We start from the raw sequence: 11607 nt of genomic DNA, 5'->3' as shown, positions 1-11607 counted from the left end.
TGGCCATTACAATGGAAGGAGGCCAGAGCGACGGAACTGTCATCTTGTGAATGTGGGTAGAATGCTGGGCTCGGCATTGTTTGCAAGAAGAGAAACCGGGTTGGTAAAGACTGCTGGCAAAAGGTCTGGCTTGCCTCAAGGGGCAGAGGGATGACCTCTCCCCCCACCCACACAAATGGGGGTACTGCTTTTCCAGACAGCTCTGTTGCATTTTTCCCTAGACTAGACAACAGGCAGCAAGCCAGGGCTGTGTGTACTCTGCGCCCACACGCCAAAGATCCACAGTCTGCAACCAAAAAAAAAAGGAGATTGTGTGACCTGCATGAATTATGCAAGTGTGGGCTCACTCTCTTATTTTGCACACAACCATCTGCCGTTCTTAACTGCTTGCAGGAAAAGAGCCAAGCGCTAATAATGCCCATGCTCTGAACGTTGGAAAACTCATTGAGGAGGCTTCTGATAAGTTCCGCAGGTATCAACAACATACTCTAACCATAAAGGGCTAAATGCTTGAATCCCACAGCTAATCTTACTTGCTTTGACTTTTCTGTCCTCCCATGGAGTCTGGAGACACACAGCCCTGCGTGTACCACAACAGCTTCCTGGTGCATGGCTCATCTACATATGTGCAGTTTTGGAGCACCGGCAGTCTTCCGAGTGTTGCCGACACCGGCATCCACCCCTGAGGTTTTCTTAAGCAGCAGGTCTAGAGGTCTTCTGCACCACCCTTTCTTTTTGCCACAGGGTCTTTCTTCGCCTCCTCCGAGGTGAGCAGGGGCTGGGCAGGAGCAAGCTGAAACTCCTCAGGGACTGGCGAGTCAGGTGACTCCTTCCGGTAGAACCCCAAGTCCTGCACGAGCTGGTTGATCTCTTCCCGGGTCATGTCGCTCAATGGAATTCTCTACAAAATAAACCCGTATCAGAGGAGTAATCGCTGGCCCTTGCGTACGCCCCCTGGTACTACAGGACCTGCCGTCTGGTTTTTGCCCAGCACAGCAGCCTATAAACTGCTGCCTGCCCAACTCTTTCTGTTACCCAGTGATGGAAGCTGTACCCATTTTAAAGGTAGTCCCCTGTGCAACCACCAGGTCATTCCTGGCCCATGGGGTGACATCACATCCTGACGTTTTCTAGGCAGACTTTTGTTTATGGGGTGGTTTGCCAGTGCCTTCCCCAGTCGTCTTCCCTTTACCCCCAGCAAGCTGGGTACTCATTTTACCGACCTCGGAAGCATGGAAGGCTGAGTCAACCTTGAGCTGGCTACCTGAAACCAACTTCCATTGGGATCGAACTCAGGTCGTGAGCAGAGCTTGGACTGCAGTACTGCAGCTTACCACTCTGCGCCACAGGGCTCTTACCATATTACCCAACTTAGCAATGAACAAACTTACAATTTCTGGATTTTTTAAAACTAGCTTTCTGCCTAATCAAAGAGGGGGAAAGATTTGAACAGGACATTGATGGCTTCGATTCAAAGCATTTTTGTTAATCTGAAAAGCAAAATATATAAATCTTAAATAAATTATGAACTCTGATTTTTATTAGGCTGGGCCCCTGCTTTTGCAACATACATTTGCAACTTGCCCCCCCATTCCCATGAAAGCCAAGCTGAAGTTTGCAACCAGCGCACAACAACTACAATAGACAACCCAGCCAGCGTGATGTAGTGGTTAAGAGTGGCGGACTCTAATGTTGAGAACCGGGTTGGTTTTCCTGTTCCTACACATGAAGTCACCTTGGGCTAGTCACAGTTCTCTCCGAACTCTCACAGCCTCAACTACCTCACAAAGTGTCTGTTATGGGGAGAGGTAGGGAAGGAGATTGTAAGCTGGTTTGATTCTCCTTAAAAAGGTAGAGAAAGTTGGCATATAAAAAACAACCAAATATAAAAATTGTGGCTCAGTGGAAGAGCATCTGCTTGGCATGCAGAAGGTCCCAGGTTCAATCCCCAGCATCTCCAGTTAAAGGGACAAGGCAGGTAGGTGATGTGAAAGACCTCAGCCTGAGACCCTGGAGAGCCGCTGCCGGTCTGAGTAGACAATACTGACTTTGATGGACCAAGGGTCTGATTCAGTATAAGGCAGCTTCATGTGTTCATCTTCTCTGACCTGAATCCTTAAGAGCAACCAATTCCATCCCTCCATTCACCATCAGTCTTTTGTTTTCCAAACTTCAACCTTGCCTTCCTCCAGGTATCTTTTAAGCGAGAAAGCCCCACCTGGCATGTTCCAGACCCCAGGGGGACAGAGGCACAGGATTCCAGGCCTCCACCCCATAGCTGGTTCTCACCTCCAACTCTTCATGTTTGAATTTCAGCAGCACGAGTTCAGGGTCAGCTCCAGGGAGGTGCTTCATCACAAGGTTGTGGCTGGAAGAAGCTGTTAAGGAGCTTGCCTGCCGAAGGCACACGTGGGCGCCTCTGTGCCAATTCGCACAGTTTTAGTTAACCAGGTTTTTTAAATGTACAATTTCCACAGTCCTGGAGGAAGTTAGCAGAAATGTGCCCAAGGACAACATCAGGATGACCTGGGGCTCCCCCACCCACTCCCCAACACCCCATTGTACAAAACAGGTGCAAAACAGAGTTAGAATGTGTTTATTTGATGAGAGCCAGCATAGTGTAGTGGTGTCAGGTTAGGATCTGGAAGACCCAGGTCTGAATCCCCACTCTGCTATGGAAGCTCACTGGGTAACTGTGGGCCAGTCACTCTCTGGCCAGCATGGTGTAATGGTTAACAGCTGTGGTTTGGAGTGGTGGACTCTGATCTGGAGAACCGGGTTTGATTCCCCACTCCTCCACATGAGCCGCGGAGGCTAATCTGGTGAACTGGACTTGTTTCCCCACTCCTGCATGTGAAGCCAGCTGGGTGACCTTGGGCTAGTCATGCTCTCTCAGCCTCACCTACCTCACAGGGTGTCTGTGGTGGGGAAGGGAAGGGAAGGTGATTGTAAGCCGGTCTGAGTCTCCCTTAAGTGATAGAGAAAGTCAGCATATAAAAACCAACTCTTCTTCTCTCTGTTTAACATACCTCAGTATTGCTGTGAAGAACAAATGGAGGAGGAACAATACTACATGCCATTTCGAGTCCCCACTGGGGAGTGTAGCAGAATACATCTACATAAATGCATGTACAAAATGTGTCTCTTTAGGCACAGAGTAACTTTCCTGCTTCTGATTTTACTGTAGTTATTCTTCAGTTCAGGGTGTGAGATGCCAACCTCGTACCTCTCTTCCCGTGTTACTCTCTGCGACACTGCCTCCAATCCGCCCCTCTCTCTCACATATCAAAACAAGGCTGTGTGCTTACACAGAGAGAAAATACGTATCATTTTGTTCCAGAGTTAATGCTGACCAAGTGGCTTCTTCCCCTGTCACCCAAGCAGCTCTGTAGTCTCTCGAATGTGCTGAAACAACCTGGCTGTCAGCAAGGGCAGACCAGGGGACCCCAGAGAGGAATGCAGTTCTCCACCCCTTACCAGAGCGGAGTATGAGAAGGATACTAAAGAGGGAGATCCTCCGTGATGAAGGCCTTCACCTAGGAGAAAGGGATGGAGGAGCAAAAATCAGCCCGAAGGTGCACAGGTCCACCGTGATCATCATGTTTATACAACCACTACATAAATGCCTGTTGGGTGTGTGTTAAGTGCCATCAAGTCGCTTCCGACTCATGGCGACCCTATGAATCAACGTCCTCCAAATGTTCCTATCCTTAACAGCCTTGCTCAGATCTTGCAAACTGAGGTCCGTGGCATCCTTTATAGTGTCAATCCATCCCTTGTTGGGTCTTGCTCTTTTCCTGCTGCCTTCAACTTTTCCTAGAATGATTGTCTTTTCCAGTGACTCTTGTCTTCTCATAAAATGCCTTTTACAGAGCTACAAAAGTAAAGACTGGTTTGTGCTCCTAAAGTACTTAACAGTCTCAGTTTCAACAGTGTAGGGAACAGGAAGGGTAACCAACACAAGGGTAGAATGGGGAAGACCCATAAAACCAGCAATGCATACGGAGGAACAAGCAAGAGCCTTGGAGGCAAGCGAGGGAGGGAAGAGTTCAAAGGACCCAATTGTCGGGGGGAGGGCAAAGAAGGCAAGGTGGGGCAGCTACTGTAGGCAAGCAAAGATTGGCGTCTGGACACCAGAAGGGGTACATTGGCAGCATAGTGATGTGAAGGTGGGAGCCATAATCACATCCAGTCAACAAGGGAAGTGAACGATTTTGGCGGCTGCATTTGGACAGCAGTGAGATAACTGGAGACTGAAAATAAAGGCAAGAGAGAAGAAAGCCAAGGCAGGGAATGACCGGAACACCAACCAATTCTTTGGTCAAGGGAGACTCTATGGAAGGACCTGTGTTGCATACAGAAAAGTGCCTTGAATAGGAGAAAGTGCTAAGGAAGAGATGGGGGAATCGAAGACAAGACATGGCTTCATGCTAGATCAACAGGATGGAGTGCCACGTTGGCAGCGGAGAAGGATCTTCAGAAGGCGGCTGGGCAAAAAAGGCAGCAGCATTCTGGTCTGGGCTTTTTGGGGGGTGTTTCTGTTGCTCTGTAAAGTGTGATGTGCAGGCGGTGGTATTAATAATCACTGACTATAATTTTAATGAGGATCACATCACATTGCACCTGGACTTGGTGTGAACTGAAGCACATGCAGTTTTTTCCCTCACCTGCTCTTGGAGAAATTGGGAGAATGAGCAAAGGTACTTCCCAATTAATAATAGTGAGCATTTAAGCAACCATTTCGATTGCTCAGAGCACTTCTCTCCGCCTGCTGTGGGATAAAATGTGGCAGGGCAAGCCGTATATACCACTCTAAGCTCTCTACAGGAAGGGTGAGATAAAACTCTACTGAATAAAATATCCATCCTTACAACAACCCAGTAAGGTAGGCCAGCATTATTACCTCTATTGTGTGTGTGCGGGGGAGGCTAACTTGCCGAAGGCCACCAGCTAGTGAATTAATGGACCGAGGAAAGGTCTGAACCAGGGACTTCCCTGCTCATCCTCCTTCACCTAGCCACTGGGTTGCACCAGCTGTCAAGTCAAACCACCAAGAAGCTTAAGCAATGCTTACCTCTTTCAAGCGATTCAATCGTCATCCTCCGCAAGACTGTGAAAGAACAGAACACAGCATCAAAGTGAGGCACGTGCATACCTCCAAACTCACAGACACAGCCAGTTTGTGCACAGGTATCTGCTTTTCTAACTCTCTGCTGAATGGCTTCTACTTCACCAGGTGTTTCAATGCACCCTAAGAAATGTAGTCCTCAATGTGCCAGATACTCTGAGGACTTCATTTCCCAGGGTGCACTGAGATGTGACACCTCAGACATTGCTGAATCAGTGTGGGGGGCATGATTGCTTTGAGTATTTGAAAGGCTGTCACTTTAGAGGAGGGGAGGGAGCTGTTCCTGTTGGCAGTGGAGGACAGGACTCACAATAATGGGTTTAAATTATGGGCAGAAAGGTACCAGCTGGATATTAGGAAAAAAGTTTTTTACAGTTAAGAGTTCTTCAACGGTGGAATTGACTACTAGGGAGGTGGTGAGCTCCCCCTCACTGGCTGGACAAACACTTGTCAGGAATGCTCTAGGCTGATTCTGCATTGAGCAGGGGGATGGACTTCACTAGATGGCCTGTATGGCCCCTTCCAACTCTATGATTCTATGCTGGAGTTGCTCTCAAAGGAAAGGGACATTCCTGCATATATGGTGGGATTGCCCCAGGGATGAAAAAATTCTCACAAGATAGATGCAGAATAGCTACCAAAACAGTAGGTAGTTAAGTGCCATACGGTTCAATGCTGATATTGCCAGGACAGATGGACAAAAAGTTTGAAACAAATATGGTTATTTGTTAAGCAACTGAATGCAAATGAGAGTAACTCCTAGAGAGGATGGGTTAAAGAAATGTTGGTTTAATTATGCTTATGGATAAAATTTCAGTGTATAAACACCTAAGAGAAAAAAAGATGCTTACACAAGTTGAGTTTGAGAGATGGTGACCTTTTACTGATTATTGGAATAAGGTTAAACTGGAATAAGGTTAAACTGGGAGAAAAAGTAGAGGTATATTGTCAAATGCTTGAACATGGTGATTTTGGGTGTTGTTGAGATAGGCTCAACTGATATAATTTGTATGTGTATTCAGCTTTCCCCCCATAATATATATATCATGAGTTTTCTATGTCTTCTTTTAGGTAATAAAAAGAAATAAATAAAAATAGCTCAAGTTGAGTTCTGCCCGTGGCCACAGAACAAAATACTGGGTCTTTCTCTTGCACAAGCCTGATGGAAATTATTGTCGAAGGCTTTCACGGTCAGAGTTCATTGGTTCTTGTAGGTTATCCGGGCTGTGTGACCGTGGTCTTGGTATTTTCTTTCCTGACGTTTCGCCAGCAGCATCCTCTGAAGATACCTGCCACAGCTGCTGGCAAAACGTTAGGAAAGAAAATACCAAGACCATGGTCACACAGCCCGGACAACCTACAAGAACTGATGGAAATTATTTCAGTGGAGTCTGTGCTGGAGAATTTCCCAGCAGATTAAACACCATGTTCGCTGGCAGGATTGTTCTAGGGTGCCATTTGGGTTCAGGCCCCAGAATATCTCAGGCCAATGCTGTTTGTTGTTTCTTGCAATTCCTCTACCCTGCAGTGTTCTTCGTCGCAATCTCCAGCAATCCTGCAACCTTTCGCCATTGCAGAACCTGCCTCTGAGGCTGGCAAAACAGCTCCAGTGGCCAATACAATTCTCTCCATCTGACACCCCTTGGAGTTGCCACCAGCTGCTGTTATTTTCCAAGGCCACCTATTAATAGACCCAAACCAAGTAAAACACAGAGCAATAAATTGCCACTGCAACACAGCAGGTAATGTGTGGTTCCAATAACTGGTCCTATCAAACTGATGAATGATTTAGAGAAGGCACAAAACTGTTGTTTATAGAAATAGCCTCTTAAAAAAAAAACTAAAATTGGAAAGGGAAATAGGCAAATCAAAATAAAAAAAGCTGGATATACTTCCAATTTCACCTGACCTTCGGAGGAATGTTTTGCATTTTGTTCCTTTTAGAGTCTGGAATTTCCTGTGGCCTGTATTTCCCTTCCTGTGTCTCCCCATGATTGCCACCTGACTTTCAGCCCCCGAGCTATACCTTTGCGCCCCCTTATGTTCACCCTGATTCTTTGTGCCCATTCTTAGGGGCCCATATTCCCTCATTCCAATCCAGCTTGCATGCCCACCCTTGACTTCCGCACGCTCTCAGAACTTTTATACCCATGCCAGCTGTTGGTGGAAAGTGGTGTCAAGTCGCAGCCAATTTATGGCAACCCCATAGGGTTGTTGTGGCAAGAGACATTCAGAGGTGGTTTGTCATCCAGGTCAGGGTCCTTATTACAGCATCTCATTTTCATGTGGACCACCTATCCTGCTGTTCCAACACAGATTGCACACTCTTTCAGACATGGAATTGTGTATTTGCTTATGTAACTCTTACATGGAGGCAGCTGTATTAGCAGAGGCGACAGCTGGGCAAGGGGAAAGATGCTACAATCACAGGAAAAAAGACTCTACTTATACAACAATCCAAGAAGGATTATTGCCGACCAGTAAGAGTGGCAACAAACTTTTTAAAAAACTTCTCAGGGAGCCCCCCCCCCCCCATTTGGATACTGTTTTTCCAAAATGGGTCTAAGCCCATTTGAGCCAGAAAGTGAAAATGTTATATAAGTGCTTTTAATAAATCAATGGAGAGGCCTAGTAAAATGAGAAAACAGGGCATTCCTCATCTTCTGAGCTTTCCCTATAATCCTGACCTAGTATTTCTGTACCTCCCCATCATTAAATGCAACTGTGCACATAAACAGTGTCTCTCTGAATGCCATATGGCAGATGTAGGCTACAGCAGGAGGTGACCTTCCCTTCCCTGTTGGAAAAGCTTGAGGGGGGCCGGGGCTGATGGTCCAACAGGCCGTCTTCGTACTTCACCCGCGGCCCTGATCTGCACTCTTTTTATCGCACTTCGCCGTCTTCCCCAGGCTCAGAAAAAAAAGCAATTCCACATTTCTTCCAAATCCGCGCCCAGCCCTCAAAGGAGCCCGTCACGGATTCTCGCTCAAGCCCAGAGGTGGGGGCTTCGCTCATCCAAGCCCCGCGCGCCGCTCGAACCCGGGAGCCTTTCCCCAAGCGCTGGAAAGGCACTCTGCACGCGCTCTTGGGTGACCGAGGGGACCGATTCACGTTCCACCTTTTTCGCCTCCCTCGATCCCTGCGCTCCCTAACCTCTAGGGCCGTTTAGGCACGGGAGGTTTGTGCCTTAAATTTGCCACTCTTTGGGTGCACGTTTCCCCCCTCCAAATTCTCAAAGCTCCATAAGAAGCTCCCAGGCAGAGTTCTGAGAACCGGGAAGGGGGAAACCCTTATAGGGGATGGCCTTGTGGCGGTCCAAACAAACGAAACCATTTCCCTCTATGAAAATGATGGGCAATGGGATCAGGAGCGACAGAAGGAAGTACTTCTCTATATAGCCCACAATTAATGTATGGCATTAACTGCCACGCAGTGGGGTGGTGGCAACCGTTGAAGATGGGTTTCAAAGGGGGTCTAGACAAAGCCCTGGAGAGATCCAGCAGTAGTCCGAGAGAGAGCGGCCAACCCGAGGCCAATCCTCCCGGGCGTCAACGGGGCAGCTTAGCTTGCAGGAGGCGCGACGGGACGGGACGGGACGGGACGGGCGGGCCGGCCTTACCTCCACTTTGCCCCGCGCCAGGCCCTCCGGGCGGCTCCGCTTGCTTCCGAGGCTCCGCACCGGCCCCGGCAGGAGAAGCCAGAGGAGCGGCGGGATCAGGAGCCACCATCGCGGCCGCCCCATCGCGGCTGCTCCAGGCCGGCCGAGCAGGGCGCGCCAGCGGACTCCCCTCCCTCCTTCCCTCCCGGCGCAGCTGCTTCGGAGGGCGGCTGCCACGTCAGATAGGCGGGGGCCCCGGGAAGGAGGACCGAGGCGGGCCAGCCGCGCCCAGCCAGACCCGGCAGGGGCCGGGAGGGGCGTCGCCGCGACAGGCTGCTTTGGAGAGGCTCTCCCCCTTGGCCGGCGGGCCTCCCCGCCCCATCGCAGACGCGGGCCACCGGCGCTGGGGACTTCATACGCCATGGCCATTGATGCCCGGGAGGTTTGGCCTTGGGTTTGCCGCGCTCTCGATGCGCGTTTTCCCCGTCCGAATTCTCAAGACTCAACCATCAGCCCCCAGGCAGAGTTTTGAGAATTGGGATGGGGGAAAGGTGCATCCAAAGAGCGGCAAGCCCAAGGCCAAACCTCCCAGGCCTACATGGTGTGTGGCTGCACATTTCCCCCATCCCAATTCTCAAGACTCAACCATCAGCCCCCAGGCAGAGTTTTGACAACTCGGATGGGGGAAATGGGCATCTCGAGAGCGGCAAACCCGAGGCCAAACCTCCCGTGCGTTTTCGCCTTAAAAAAATAAGTCCCTGTGCAGAGTTTGGCGAATGCGTCCGGCACGGCGTCGTATCCGCTTCGGACTTTTGTGCCGAAGATCGGCGACGGACGGGAAAGGGACAGGCTCGGTTTTGCGGTGGGGTTCGTGTGAGCGGGGGTGGGGGGGCGCTGAAAGTCTGGAGTGTCTCTGGGCCTTGAGCAAGTAGCGCTTTCCCCCTTGAATTCTGTGCATGCCCAGATACTGTCCACTGCTTTTTTAACAATAATAATTTTATTTGTATGTATATTAGGATACAGAAACAAAAAGGAGTAAAAAAGGGGGAAACATACACATGCCTGTGTTCAGGGTTACCAACTACCAGGTAATAGCTGGAGATCTGCTAGTACAACTGATCTCCAGCCGATAGCTATCAGTTCACCTGGAGAAAATGGCCACTTTGGCGATTGGACTCTATGGCATTGAAGTCCCTCCCCTCCTCAAACCCCACCCTCCTCAGGCTCCGCCCCAAAACCTCCCGCCGGTTGTGAAAAGGAACCTGGCAGCCCAATACATTAAGATATCAACTTCATTCTTGCCCCTTAGAATCTTGCACTAGTTCTTTATGATGCCCTATACAGAATTTTCTATTCTCTTTAAAAAATACTAAATTCTTACACTTAGTAAGAAGTAATTAATCAAAAACCCAATAATATCTCAATATAATTTGATAACTTTAATTCTAACATTAAGATGAAACTTATTTTCTAGTGCATAATATCAATAGATAGCATATCTCTGTGACCTGCCTCTAGCAGAAATGTCTGACCCAGGTAAGTATTTATCATATACCGGTCCACAGCTTTTAAACTCTTGGGAATGAGGAAAAGTTAATGCCGCACTTGGGTGGGCCTGCACTGCCAGGTGAGAGAGCAGGGAGTGGGTGATCCTGTTGCAAAAATAACACCCATCTATTCCAATCTGTGTGAAGTAGCAACACACACACCAGAGCTTAATTCATCAAGCATTCATTCAGCTCTTACTCTGCGTCCTGAATGGTACAGTAAGTTCAGAACTGGGACTGAAGTTCAAAAAAGTGATGCAGCGCCTTAACAGGAACACTAAACTCTCTGGATTTTTTTATTTTTAAAAATTAACTCTGAAGCTGACCTCAGCTAGCCATGGATAGTATTTAAGCAGAGAGAGAGAGATGGGCAACACCCAAAATCATTCACAGGTGGGTCCAAAGCATTGGATGGAACACAGGCGTGCAAATCAAGCAAGAAGATCAATCATGTGGCACCTTAAAAGAGTAACAGATTTATCATAGAAGAAGCTTTGATTACTCTTGAAAGAATTTGCTCCACCAATTGATTCCATGTTGTTTTTGCAGTAGCCTCTTCTATACTTAGGAGCCAAACTACATCAACATTCAGAGCAAGAGATTAATGAAGAGGTGGTATAAGAAAGCCCTTTGGCAAAACTGAAAAAAATCCAATTTAACAGTTATGATAACTGGCATGCCCATAAAGTTTCTGGAGCCCGCACGTTGGTTGTTATGAGTTTTGTTGGGAAGTATCACACATGAAAACTCACAATAAGAAATACATATACATAGGAGCCCTTATATGATGGTTTTAGCGCACTGGTATGCTCTGGGCATGGCTGGATTATTGGCACCAATTTGCCTCTATCCCTTCTTTTTCTGCAATGCATCTCTGAGAAGCCCTTTTGTCCCATAAAAATCTTTGCCTGCCGTTTCCTTCGCATACTGGCTGTTCTAACATCCCACCTACCTTTCCCTTGACTTAAATATTTCAGTGTCTTTTTTTGTGTTTTAAGAGCCATGTTTGTACAATCTACTGAGCCACATTTGGCTCTGGAGCCAAAGGCTGCAGACCCCTGCCATGTGGCATGACTCTCTCTCTCATACATGTAAACACAAACCATCCCTGGTGGTTGTGGCTGTCTGGCGGTCTCCCCAGTCCCACCCATTTCCTGTTCAGCCAGTGCAGTGGTTAAGAGCGGTGGTTTGGAGCGGTGGACTCTTGTTCTGGAGAACCGGGTTTGATTCCCCACTCCTCCACATGAGCGGTAGACTCTAATCTGGTGAACTGGATTTGTTTCCCCACTCCTACACACGAAGCCAGCTGGGTGACCTTGGGCTAGTCACACTCT

At 48.4% G+C, this 11607-nt stretch overlaps 1 protein-coding gene across 1 annotated transcript; it reads right to left on the bottom strand.

The window, feature by feature from the left end:
* Nucleotides 1-595: 595 nt before the first annotated feature.
* Nucleotides 596-8870, bottom strand: SELENOM (selenoprotein M). Its single transcript, XM_056859214.1, has 5 exons — nt 8748-8870; nt 5075-5110; nt 3502-3536; nt 2290-2368; nt 596-901 (listed from the first exon to the last, which is right to left on the bottom strand). Exons 1-5 carry the CDS (start codon nt 8868-8870, stop codon nt 707-709), a joined length of 468 nt encoding a protein of 155 aa, XP_056715192.1. The 3' UTR covers nt 596-706.
* Between the last annotated feature and the right edge of the window lie 2737 nt (nt 8871-11607).

The sequence above is a fragment of the Euleptes europaea genome, chromosome 13 (assembly GCF_029931775.1).
Source record: "Euleptes europaea isolate rEulEur1 chromosome 13, rEulEur1.hap1, whole genome shotgun sequence".
Classification (NCBI taxonomy): Eukaryota; Metazoa; Chordata; class Lepidosauria; order Squamata; family Sphaerodactylidae; genus Euleptes; species Euleptes europaea.
Note: the sequence above shows the minus strand (reverse complement) of the source record. Positions and strands in the feature narration are given on the sequence as shown.